The sequence below is a fragment of the Ursus maritimus genome, unplaced genomic scaffold (genome assembly GCF_017311325.1).
Source record: "Ursus maritimus isolate PB19 unplaced genomic scaffold, ASM1731132v1 scaffold_32, whole genome shotgun sequence".
Taxonomy (NCBI): Eukaryota; Metazoa; Chordata; class Mammalia; order Carnivora; family Ursidae; genus Ursus; species Ursus maritimus.
Window position 1 is genome coordinate 17,226,700 of NW_024425786.1, and position 12,757 is coordinate 17,239,456.

Consider the following 12,757-nt stretch of genomic DNA (forward strand, 5'->3'; position numbering starts at 1 on the left):
CCCACCTGTGCCAGTCGAAGCTCTCCCTTTCAGCAGCAGCTTGAGGCAGTCAGCTTGGTTGTAGAGAGCAGCCCAGTGCAGAGCGCTGTTTCCGTCAGCAGCCTTGGTGTCCAGGTGACCTCTGGGGGGGGGGTCAGGGAGGAACAGACAGGGGAAGGGGTCAAAGGGAGAAAAAGAGGGAGGGGGAAGGACTGTGGAGAAGAGAAAGGAACGGGGAGGGGGTGGAGGAGGACGAGGAGGTGGGCAGATGGGCAGGGAGGTTCTCACCCATTCTGGATGATGAAGTCCACCAGGGGCAAGGAGGCGGGGCTGGCGACTCTGATGGCCAAGTGCAGGGCGAGCTCTCCAGGCACCTGAGTACACGTCCACACCTCTGAGTTTCCCCCAGTTCACCTGCCCCCAACCCGGTATCACCCTCTCGAACTCTTGCTGCCCCCGACACCTCCAGATAGAAAGCTGTCAGAACCCTGAGAGAGGAGACCGCAGGGAGGGAGCCTCATGTTTGGCAGGAGGGCGAGAGACCATTCCTTCATGCTTCCTTCCGTGGCTCTGCCTCCTCTTGTCCCCAGTGCTTCCCAAACTTGGTTCTTAGCCCCAGGCTTTCTCTCTCTGCTCCTCTCCTTCACTGGCCCCCCCAAGAGCTCAGCGAACCTGCAGGCTGTTCCAAATTCTTACCTCACCTAAGTGCTGCACCCTCTTGCCCACTGGACGGCCCCACCAAGGTATCAGTCAGTTCAAAGACATGACATCCATTTTTCATGTACAGTCAGAAGCTCCTGTCAATTTAACCTTTCGAATGTCTCTGATACCCTTCCCCTCCCACCCCCCTGGCTCATGTGATGTTTGCTACCAGAACCACCAACGCAATAGCCTTCCCTGATCTAATCTGACTCACCCTTACCCATGTCCAAGGCTCGTCAAGAAAAAGGAAAGATACTAACATTTCTTGTACACATATTATGTGCTTGGGCCTTTATATGCATGACTTCATTCTCACTTCAACCCTGGGGGTGCTATCATCCACTCATTTCACAGATGAGAAACGGAGACTCAGAGAAGTTAAATAACCCGCTCTAGGTCGCGCAGTTAGGAAAAGGCAGAGCCACGACTCTGGCCCAGGTCCGCCTGACTGAAGCCCTCGGTCCCATTTACCCCTCCGACGGGTGGGGTCGGAGAAGATGTCAGAGGTGGGGTAGAGGGGAGTGACAGCTAGTCCCGGAGAAGGACTGGGGAGTATGTGAGAGCGGGTGGTGCCTAAGTGGCTCTTGGAGGTGGTCCTCACCTGCCCCTCCGGCCCAGGCAGCAGCTGTCCAAAGTCCTGCCCGTTAGCAAAGGCCTCCAGTACTGACAGGAGGTCCCGGTTGCAGATGGCCGCCCGGAGTCTCTGAGGCTCGGGTGTGGACCGGCGGGCAAACCTGTGTTCCACATACTTCGCCACGATGTAGTCCCTGCGCGTGCTCCTGCCGAAGTCAAGCACAGTCTCGGAGCAAGGGCCGCTTCCACCCCGCTGACCCCTGGAACCACCCCACAGGAGCTACGGATCTCCCTTCCCGCGAACCAGGTCCTGGACTCTTCCAGATCTGCGGCTCCCTTCCCGGACTTCTGGTCCAAGATCCTCCTGAGACTATGGGAGCTGGGGAAGCAGAATCCCCAGCCAGGACGCACCCTCCGACCCCCGTCTGAGAATGCCCTTACATGTCACTCTCAGCTGAAGGTTTAGGGCCGCCATGTGAGGGCAGCTGGGCCTCCATGACCTCATTGAAGCGCGTGTTTCCGATGTTCAAGGCCAGCTGGGGTCGCAGGACAGCGGTGGAGTAAGACCGGTGCTTAGGACAGCGCCCCCTGGAGGACCGAGCCTCCAGAGGCCCGACTCCGACCCTCCCCTTTCCGGATCTCCAGGATCCTGCCCCACCTCGCCCCGGCCCACCCGATCCCACAACCCTTTGGCCGAGCGAGTCGGCCCAAGCCCCGCCCCGACGAAGCCCCGCCCCAACCCCGCCTCTGGCCCCGCCCCGCCCTCACCAACAGCTCAGAGGGGCCCAGCAGGTCCAAGGTGAGGGACTGCATGCGCGAGAAGCGCACGCCCAGCTCGCGGTGGACGCCGGAGCACTGGATGCAGGTGAGCACGCCCAGGTTGGTGCTGAGCCACGTGGGGTCTGCAAGGGAGAGCGGCTCGTGCCTGCAGGTGCGGGCCCGTCCCCTCCACTGCCACCTCCCTCCTCCCTCCCCGCCCCGCCGGCCCACCTGCAGCCCCGCAGTCGCAGCACTGGCCGTTCCCGGGCCTGCTCTTCACCTCGGCGATGAGCAGCTTCGTGAGGTCCTGGGGCTCCCCGTCCAGCCCGGCGCCCCCCCAGGGCCCCGGGCCGCCCCCGCTGGGCTCCGCGAGGAAGGCACTGCTCAAGGCCTCATCCTTGCTGTTCTGTAGCACTGACACCCACCTACAGAGACGGTGCAGGGTGGCATGGGAGTGATACCCGCAGGGGTGGGGTCCCCCGAGGCTGGGAGGTAGATAAGGCTCCCCTGACCCCACCCCCAGGCTGGCTGTGTGTGGGGGGGGTCACTCACGCCTCACACTCATGTTCATCCTCTGCCTGGAAGTGGTACGTCCTGTTGTCTGCGGGGAGAGGGGGGTATGTCGAGCCCACAGAAATCCAAGGAGCCCGCACCCAAACCGCGGGGTCCAGGTGGAGCTTTGTCCCTGTGCAGCCAGGCTCCGCCCACCTGGCAGTGGGGAGGGTAATGGCAGGCAGGGTAGTGCTGGCAGCACGGGCAGTTTCTCAGAAGTCACCTCCAAAGGAGGATCCCACCAAGGCCCCTGTGTTCCAGGGTCTGGGGAGGTCTCCCAGAGCATAGGACCCCACCCAGCTCAGAGGCAGGGTATCCTCTGAGCCTAGTGCCACCACCCACATGGGCCCTCAACCTCCTGTCTGGTCTCCCTGCTCCCCAACTCCCCCTTTTCCCCCAACCTGTACCAGCTGCCAGATTGTTGTGCCCAAGGTTCTGATCTGATCAGGCCACCCCCGCCCTCCAGAACCCACTGTGGCTCCCTATTGCCAGGAAATAAGGTCCAAACCTTGAAGAGGCATTCCCAGGCCTCATCTCCCATGGCTCTCCTCTGCGAACTCTGTACTCTGGTCAGCGTGGTCAGACCCACTCTCCTGCTCCCATGCCTTTCATCATGCCAATCCTGTCTCCCGAAATGGCCTCTCCCAAACTCTTGAGTTCTCTGTCCTTCAAGGCTACACTCAAATGCTCTCTCCTCCAAGCAGCCTTTCCTGATTCCCCACCGCAGGGCAGGCCTTCCCCTCCCTTCTCTTTGACAGTGCTGTATCTGTACCTCTCTTCTGGATACTCCCCATCATCTTACAGTTCTGGGTCCCCACATCACATCCCTGCCAGAGAGAGCTCCCCGAGGATGAGATCTAGGTCTTTCTCAGCCTGCACTGGCCCCCACATAAAGCCTGGCACCAAAGCCTCCAAAGGATGAAGAGTAAATTTTAAAGAAATACTTATTTCGAAAGCCGAATTACCCAAATCCATTCAAATATACTTTACAGAACTAATCGTATTTAATGTGGGACGGGGGTGCATTTTCATGTTTAATGGGATGTGGAGTGAAGCCTCTAAAAAGAGTGTCCAGGGCCTCAGGTGTCCGAGGCCTGCAGGGGTGGCCGTTTGGTAAACACACATGGGATTGGACACAGGCCCCTAACTGAGCCTCCCGGGAGCTGACGGGTCTCTTAGAGAAGCCCCGGGCAGTTGCAGGGGAGGAGACAGGGACTACTCACGGGTCACCAGGTCAAAGCACTTTTTCTCCTCAGGGTTTGGCCTCACTTGGCATGTCAGGAGGGTCAGTTTCACTGGGGGCCGGTTTATCTGTGGGAATTTGGGGAGAGAGGACACACGTTACCCTCTGGGTCTCCCAAACTCTTAGGCCTCCGTTTTTCCCAGTCTGTTAAATGGGCATAAAACTCCTGTTCCAGTTCATGTCTCCCCTTTCCCAGCACCTCATGGATATGGAGTGTGGGCCAAGATTAGGTTGGGAGCTTTGAGTCCCATCCTTCCTCCCACAGGGGGTCTCCAGCAGCCTGGATCCAGGTTTGGGGGCCAGGGCTGGAGGAAGGGTTTCACACTTGTTTGTTCAGAAGTGAAGAGAGGACCTATCGATAGTGCCCTGAGACCCCCACCCCTCCAGGCCTCACCGTGCTGTGGGAGATGGTCAGGCAGCCATACTTGACTCCACACTTCCTTTTCTGCCAGACTCTTCGAATTCTAGAGCCCAGAGGGATAGAGAGACACTGACCCAAGGCTCACATCTAATTCCCCTCTATCAGAAAACAGAGTCCTGGACCAGGTCCCCAGCCCCACCTGTATGACCTCCAGCCACACCTCTTCACCTCTTCTATGCCCTGACCCCTACACCCCTCACTTTCTGGGGCTCCCTTCTGATGGAGGAGACATATGCCCCGAGGTAGCTCCTAGTCTGATGGGGGAAATCCTTGTTCTGAGGGGGATCATGTGACCCTGGCCCTCTGAGAGCTTCTAGTCTGATAAAGGAGACACACCTCCCAACCTTGGGAACTCCTAGACTGAGAGGAGGACCAGGCTCTTGATCATAACAGGTGCATTATGACTCAGGATAAAGCAAGATAAATATTGAGACCCCAAAAATAAAATTAGCAAACCCATAATCCAAAGCTACTTAACACTTCTGTAAGAGGTAAATATTAATTAGTGTAACAAAGTTATTCTTCTCTGATAAAAACTGCTTAGTAAGTAGAAACGTGAACACATCCCATGGAGCCTTTGCATTTCACATACTGATTTTTTTTACACCAGGGAGCAAGGCACAGTCAACACTTTCATTTCCAGGCATAGTCAGTATATTACAGAGGTTAAGGGTGAGGGCATGGGGATGGTCCAGGGCATCGTAAGTGCTCAGTAAGTGCTAGCGGCTGCTTTTAATCTTTTTCAAGTTAGGAACAAGCAGTGGCTTCTAGCAGGAGTTCATATGCCTAGGATTCTGGTGCTTTTGCATTGCTAGAGTGGAGGGTCCCAGAACCCTCCGAGGCTACATAAATGATCCCATTGGGCAGCTCCCCCAATGGCCATTTCCTGGCTGTGTGGCTTTGGGCAAGCTACTCGAGCTCTCTGAGTCACTTACCCATCACTCTTCTTGTAGAGAAAGCCCACCTTCTCTGTCCCGAAATGCTTGTTGCCTTGGTGCTGGTGGATGCTGTAGCCGCCGCCACCTCCCGAGTTCTTCCGGCTCAGACTCTCCTGTTCCCGGACATGCAAGGAGACCTTAGGGCATCTGGGTGGGCGGAGCCTCCTTCTGCAGGGGTCTCTCTCAGGGACACCTCTCAAGGGACGCTTGAAGTGGGGTCTCCCTCCTCCTGCCCCTCCCTCCACGCTGGGCCCTGGGAGAAGGCGTTCATTTGGGGATGATTCAGGGGCTGACCTCTCTGCTCTCGAGCTGCAGGGTCCCTCGGAGGGAGTCCCGGAGCCGGGTCAGCTTCTGTAGCTCCTCCTCCTGGGCCTGACGCAGCTGAGGAACGGGGAGCAGGACCTCGCTGTCAGCCAGGGACGGGCCAGGGGCACGGCCCCGACCAAGCTGAGCCGGCGCCGGCCCCTCCACACCCTCGCACTCTCCCGGAAAGACAGGGCTTGACCACGGGCCCCAGGCCGAGGCCCCACTTACCACATGCACGGAGGCTGCCAGCTTCTCGATGAAGGGGGACAGGCTCTGAGCCGCCTTCCAGCCATCTTGGAAAAAGCTGAGAGGCGTGAGGCCAAACAAGGGATGAGAAAGATGAGAAAGAGAGAAGCGGGGAGTGTGGGAGAAGGTGTTCCAAGGATCACAAGGCACCTGGGGGGGCAGTATTCTCCCTTCTCTGGAGCCAAAGTTGTCTGGGTCCAGACCCCACTTACTAGCTGGGTGATGTCAGCAAATCTGAGCCTCAGTTTTCTGAGGAGAAAATGGGTTGCTGGGCATCGAGCGGGAGCAAACGCGTCAAGTACCGAGTGCCTGATACATGGTGAGCACCCACTAAAGAGGTGGCGTAGAAACGTTCCCAGCAAGGCACGGACAAGCAGAGTCCTCGAAGGCCTGCCGGACCCCGGGGGTGGGCCTTGTCTTGTGCTGCCCGAAGGGTTAAGGGGCACGGGCCGTGGGCTGGGGGTGGGGACAGGGGAGAAACCTACTTGTGCTGGGCGTGGAAGAACTTGATGAGGCTCTGCAGGAAGTCGGGCCCCTGCTTCATGTGGCTCTCCCCGGCTCTCAGCAGATACTGGGGAAAGAGCAGGGCCAAGCGGGCGGGGTGAGCAGAAGCTGACTCCTGGGGCACGGGGCTGCCGTCCCCATCCCGGGCTAATCTTCTTGGCCATCACTGAACCTCAGTGATAGCCTTCTTGGCCAGGACCTGTGACTGGGCCCCCCGGGGGTTCAGGAGACGAAGACAGGAAGACACAGCCCACCCCACCCTCACCCCTGCAGCACCCTTACCTCACACATGTGCAGCTGGAAGACACGTCGCTCTCTCTGGGTGTCCTGGGCCACCTCCCCGGGGCTCCCTCCTGGCACCCTGGCCCGGTCCCTCTCCTTCTCCAGCCTGGCCCTAGGCCCCAAGGAAAGAGAGGCTTGAACAACTCTCGCTAGAGCCCCTTTCACGCCCCACCACCTCTACGTGCTCCTCTCTGCCACGAGCACACGAGAGGGAGGGGGCCCTGCTGTGTGCACGCTGCGTGGCAGGGCTGGGGTACAACGGTGAACAAGGCGGATTCAGGAATCCACAGGCTGGTGGGGAGAACAGCCAAGAGAGCCACAGAAGACTAAAATGGGGATCCGAGCTCGTGGGGCTGCTCAGAAGGCGCTGTACGAGGTGAGATCGGAAATCTGAGAAGTTGCCTGGAGGAAGCTGGGAGCATCAGGCCGTGTGATGGCTGGAGGCAGGAGGCATCAGGGCTCCGGAGTGAGGTGGAGAGGAAGTGGTTTCCGGTGAGGTGCAGAGGGGCCAGATCATGCAGGGCCTGATTCAGATCGTGTCAGAGTTCCCAAGAGCAATGGGAAGGAGTGGAGGGTTTTTATGCAGGGAAGTGATGGGCTTCGATTAGGGCCAGGTGGGGTGTGGGGGTGACCAGTATGATTCTGCTGGAAGGGATTTAGGACCACGTGGCTTAAGGGATCACGAAGGGCCTTTATGCTTCTGAGCCACGGAGCTTCCCACGTAAAGCTTAGAAAACCCTTGTTCTTTCCTTTGTAAGTGAAGACGGTGCCTTCCATGCTTGTAGCTAAGTGTAAGCTGGGCCTTGCCCCCACAGATCTCAAGATTGGCTGTTTTCCCTCTTTGGGGATGGGTGGATGTGTGTGCCAATGATTTCCTGGAAATCCCATCAGACCACCCACTCACGCCCGTCAGACCACCCACTCTCAGCCAGGAGAGTGTTTCCACATCTGAGGCTGGGCACACGTAACCACAATTCCTCTGCCATGGAGATGTCTTGCTTATCAGTTTTGCTTTCAAGTAGGTGCCAGCCCTGAGCGAAAAGATAGCTGTGGGATACATTACAAACACCACTTCCCCTCTCCGAGCCTCAGTCTCCTCATCTGCAAAATGGGGATCCTTATCTGTACCCAGATGAGACAGAGGATGCAAAAGACTCAGCACACAGAAGACCCTACAGCTATTATTACCACAGGTCCCTCTAGGCCTTAGTTTTTCCATCTGTAAACTGGGGAAGCAAGGGCCTAGGCAGAGTTCATTCTGGCTTTCAAGTCCCAGGCCTCACTGAGGTCAGGCTTCTGGGATATGTTTATATGCAGATCTGTCCCGGGAGACCCCCAGAGCAGTTTCTCAACCGTGGGCCTACAGATACTCCGACCAGGTGACGCTGATATGGGGGCCGCTCTGTGGACGTAGGGTGTTCAGTAGCATCCCTGACCTTACCCGTGACGTGCCGGTAGCATCTCCCTGTTGTGACAGCCCGAAATGTCTCCCGGGGGTGGGAGGAGGGGAAGGGTGCAAAATCACCCCGAGAACCACTGCTCTAGAGTGCAGTTCTGTAGGTTTTCTAGAAAAAAATTCTTAGAAGTGACAATTTTTCATTTCCCTAAGGCTTTATGATATCCCGAGAGGGAGTCTGTGACAGGATAGTGGAGTTGGGGGGGCGGGGGGGACTGACCCTACGGCCCAGGCCTGGGGGTCACGACAGATGCTTTTTGGGGGATCTGAAGATGAGCAGCAGAGAGAGGTGATGGCTAGGCCTGTAGGGTGTCAGCAGTGAGCCTGGCAGCTTGCTATGGGGGGTGGGAGACAGAGCGGGCAGAGCTGCAGGGAAGGGCAGGGGACTCTCCCATAGACGTTGCTCCCACATCTTTCAACAGTGAAAACCGAAAGGTAAGCTAATGTCTGTCTACTACTTCCTATCAGTAGGAAGTAGTTAAATAAATTATGCTACGGCCAGCTACAGGATACTATGCAACTGTTAAAAAGGGTGCGGAAGCTCTATCTGCACTGACCTTGAAAGACATCTGCTCCGCAGTAAATGGACAAAAAGGAAGCACAATATGGTACAGCAGCTAGAAATGCCCCGTCTGGATTTGAATGGCAGCTCTCTCACTTAGCCTTTATAAATCTTTCTAAGCTCCAGTTCCCCGTTTCAAAACCGAGACAAATACCACCTTGTTCTCAGACGGTATAATGCACGGTACAGTCCTCAGCATACAGTAAGCCCTCAACAAATAGGATTATGATGCCTAATGATATTGACGGTTATGGTAATAACCACTGGTGATTCCTTTATTTTTTTAAGGTTTTATTTCTTCATTTGAGAGAGACAGCAAGCAAACACAAGCAGGGGGAGTAGCAGAGGGAGAGGGAGAAGCAGGATCCCCACCGAGCAGGGAGCCCAACTCGGGGCTCAATCCCAGGGGGGATCATGACCCAAGCTGAAGGCAGACACTCAACCGACTGAGCCACACAGGCGCCCTGGTGATTCCTTTAGATCATGTTGTTTGTTTGTTTAGCATAGGGTGCTTCCTTATTTATTTATTTAATTTTGGGGGGTGGAGTGGGTACCGGCTCTAGTGGAGATTAAAGGACAGAAGCTAGTTAGCTCCGGATGAAGACAACCTGTAAAGCACGATGCATGGCTTTGTGAATTACCATAGCTCTGTCCCTCAGCCTCAGCTAAGGGACCTACAGAGCTTTACCCCACCAAGGCTGACCTAGTCCCCGGAGATGACCTGCGACCTCAAACTACTAGGGGGGGGGGTGCTTTTTAGTCTCTCACACCATGGCCAGAAAAGAGCAAAACTCTGATTCCCTCAATGTCCTCAAAGGTTCCCCAGTGTGTCATAAACATTTCAACTGTTGGAAATACTGTATTTCCTTTGGAGTTGCCGCAAGAGGAGTAAAAGGAACAGGGAGTGCGAAGCAGGGACATGCCAGTCACTGAGGAGACCGAGAGAAATGGAGAAGGGGACGTCGGGGACAGTCTGGGATTCAGGCGGGGAGTGAGGGGGTCCGTGAGGAGGACGGTGGGAGAGGAAAGGAATCGAAATGAATCCTGCACCTGCCAGCCTGATACCCTGAACAGCCTTTCCTGTGATGCCTCCTCCCATCACCTTCCCTCCACGAAACAAAACCACCTATCCTCGCTGCTACCCCAGGGCTCGAACCGTCCCGCCGGCAACATCACTTCGTATTTTCGTCACTGACCGACCCACCTCTCTTCTTGCTTACAAACCAGCGGGGTCCTCTAAGGCAGGGATTGTGGTGTTTTCCCCCCCTTACTTCTTACCTATAAATTGGGGATAATAACAGCCCCTTTCCCTGCCAAGGGGAGTAAATCTGATAATGGATCTGAAGAGCTTTTCACAGTTCCTTGGACAAAGAAAGCTCTTAAGTGAGTCTAAGTATCATCAGCTATTATTACTAATTATTATTTTTAAGCACTGATATGCTGGCTGCTCGGCTAGACCCTTCACATACTAAAGCGACAACCCCGTGGGGCAGGAAGCACTACCCCATTTCACAGCTGAGGCACCTGAGGCTGAGACAAGTCACAGATCGCTCGGCTGTTAAGCACCAGAGCGAGGACTGGAATCCAGGTCTGACTGATGCTAAAGCCTCGGGGACGGCACCGGTGACCAACACTGTGCCTCAGAGCTCCGTCCCTCCTGCCCTGCCTGGTCCCCCCAACTGGCGATGGGCACAGTGTCTTTTCTTTTTTCCAAAATGTATTTATTTATTTAATCTTTAAATTTTAATTCCAGCATAGGTAACATATGGTATTTTATTAGTTTCAGGTATACGGTATAGTGATTCGACAATTCTATACATTGCTCAGTGCTCGTCACAGCAAGTGATTTATTGATTTGAGACAGAGAGAGAGAGGGCGTGATGGCAGGAGGGGAGGGGGAGGGACAGAGAATCTCAAGCCGACTCCTGGCTGAGCGCGGAGCCCCACTCGGCACTCCATCCCACAACCCTGAGACCATGACCTGAGCTGAAACCAGGAGTTGGTCGCTTAACCGGCTGTGCCCCCCAGGCGCCCTGCAAGTGTACTTAATCCCCAGCACCTATTGCCCCCACCCCCCACGGTGTCTTTCCTGACAGGTCACAGTCAGAGGCTTTTTCTTTCTTTTTTTTTTTTTTTAAAGATTTTATTTATTTATGTGACAGAGAGACAGCCAGCGAGAGAGGGAACACAAGCAGGGGGAGCAGGAGAGGAAGAAGCAGGCTCCCAGCTGAGGAGCCCGATGTGGGACTCGATCCCAAAACGCCAGGATCACGCCCTGAGCCTAAGGCAGACGCTTTAACGACTGCGCCCCCCAGAGGCTGTTTTACACAAGATGAAGCCGAGCCCCAGAGAAGGGACGTGATTGTCCCAGATCCCGAGCTGCTGGGGTGGGGGGTGGGGGGGAATGCTCGGAGCCAAAGCCTGGGCTCCTGCCTCTCGGCCCCTTGCTGTGCTACGCTGGCCTCGCTTCTGGCTCAGAAAGATGGCCAGTAAATCTTGCTGAACTGCAGTACTAGCTGCTTGATAGGCACCACGCTTACTGCACCTCCGCGTCAACCCTGCGAGGTAGTGCCGGCCCCATTTTTCAGATGAGAGACGGACTTGCACATGGAACAGCCTAGAAAAACCAGGCCCCTGCACAGGGCCGGGGATGCCTTTCTTCACCGCTGCAGGCAGGGCGGGGAAGCCCGCTCCTCTAGGAACGACCAGGAAGTGAGACTCCTGCTGGTATCCGACAGATGCTGTCCGGGGCCCTTCCGCTGCCGCCCACACTGGTGTGGGGAGACGGAGGCGGAGACGCACAGTAGCTCGGGCGCGCCGGTATCTAGCGAGAGCTGAAGCCCTCCCAATAAGGCTGCATGCGGACACCCCGGCAGGACACGGAGCTCAGCCTGTGTAGTCCCACGGGCCACGCACTCGGAGAGAGAGCCGGACTCAGAAGCCCCGAGTTCTAGTCCAGGCCCTGTTGCTAACCCACCAGGAGCACCTTCCCCAAGCCCCTCTCCCCATCAACTACGGAGTCTTTTCTTGAACAAAACCTTACAGGCAAGATCAAGATGGAACTCTGGTGAGAGCAGAACTACCTGGAAGAGGTCGGCAGGTGGGGGTTACTCTTTCCATTTGGTACACGGTGTCCCGCGAGGCTGAGGACTCGCTTAAAGTAACTCGGAAGGATGCAGGTCGTGTGGTGACCCCACATCGAATCCCAAACACAAAGACTGCCTGCGTGTGCGCGCGCTTCCCTGGGCCTCTCGTGAGGGCAGATGGCCATGCCCGTCCCAGCTCCCGTGCCGTTCACCCCCGGGTCTATGAGCACAACTGCAGTGTAGACGGGGTCGCTGCTGGCATGGGGGGGGGGGGGTCATGGCCTTCCTTCAGCCTGGGGAGGTCCTGGGGCTGGAGGAACAATAAAGTTCCAGGATCTACTTCTTAGAATGGATCCTACAAAAGTAATCATTATGGGTGGGAGCAAAGATTTAGCTCCAAGAATGCTTCCCCAAGGACAAGGGGGATGAAATACGTCACAGATCATGCATATGTTGGCACCCGTTCAAGTGACGTTATATAAGAATATGTAATGATGTAGAAAGATGGTCACGATGCATTTTTAAGTAAAAAAAAACAAAACAAAACGCAGTATGATCGTTATGTTCTCAGTTTTGCAAAAATATTTCTTTATATATAGAAAAATGACTAGAAAGGGGTGTCTGGGTGGCTCAGTCAGTTAAGCGTCTGCCTTCAGCTCAGGTCATGATCCCAGGGTCCTGAGATTGAGTCCCACATCGGGCTCCCTGCTCAGCGGGGAGCCTGCTTCTCTCTCTCCCTCTGCTGTTCCCCCTGCCTGTGCTCTGTCAAGTAAATGAATAAAATCTTAAAGGAAAGGAAAGGAAAGAAAAAAGGAAGAGAAGAGAAGAGAAGAGAAGAAAAGAAAAATGACTAGAAAGATGTTACTACTTGAGGATTGAAAATTAAGATTTTCCTCTTGGTTTTGCTAGTTTCCCCTCCCCCCGATATTTTTAAGTGACAAAACGACAGGGTCTGCCCATACTATGTAAAAATATTCAAACAACAGAGAAGTACTGGCTAGTCCCCACATGGCCCTAATCCTCTCCTAAGGATACTTAAAATTTTTTCTTCTTTTGCTTCCCCTTATTTTCTAAATTAGTCACAATGGACACATACTGCTTTCGCAAAATGGAAGAGAAAACAGAATTTTACAAACAGCCAACAGTGC

At 55.3% G+C, this 12,757-nt stretch overlaps 1 protein-coding gene across 2 annotated transcripts in view; it reads right to left on the reverse strand.

Moving 5' to 3' along the window:
* The window catches only part of ASAP3 (ArfGAP with SH3 domain, ankyrin repeat and PH domain 3), a 46,935-nt gene that overhangs the window by 5,118 nt on the left and 29,060 nt on the right, over positions 1-12,757 (reverse strand). For both annotated transcript variants that reach the window (XM_040618958.1, XM_040618959.1), the window contains exons 6-19: positions 6,506-6,617; positions 6,205-6,290; positions 5,702-5,777; positions 5,462-5,548; positions 5,165-5,280; positions 4,203-4,272; positions 3,789-3,876; positions 2,566-2,614; positions 2,245-2,438; positions 2,023-2,156; positions 1,696-1,790; positions 1,283-1,460; positions 268-353; positions 6-121 (exon numbers count right to left, since the gene is read on the reverse strand). In XM_040618958.1, the coding sequence (XP_040474892.1) occupies positions 6-121; positions 268-353; positions 1,283-1,460; positions 1,696-1,790; positions 2,023-2,156; positions 2,245-2,438; positions 2,566-2,614; positions 3,789-3,876; positions 4,203-4,272; positions 5,165-5,280; positions 5,462-5,548; positions 5,702-5,777; positions 6,205-6,290; positions 6,506-6,617 (1,487 nt within the window). The remainder of the gene's footprint in view (positions 1-5; positions 122-267; positions 354-1,282; positions 1,461-1,695; positions 1,791-2,022; positions 2,157-2,244; positions 2,439-2,565; positions 2,615-3,788; positions 3,877-4,202; positions 4,273-5,164; positions 5,281-5,461; positions 5,549-5,701; positions 5,778-6,204; positions 6,291-6,505; positions 6,618-12,757) is intronic.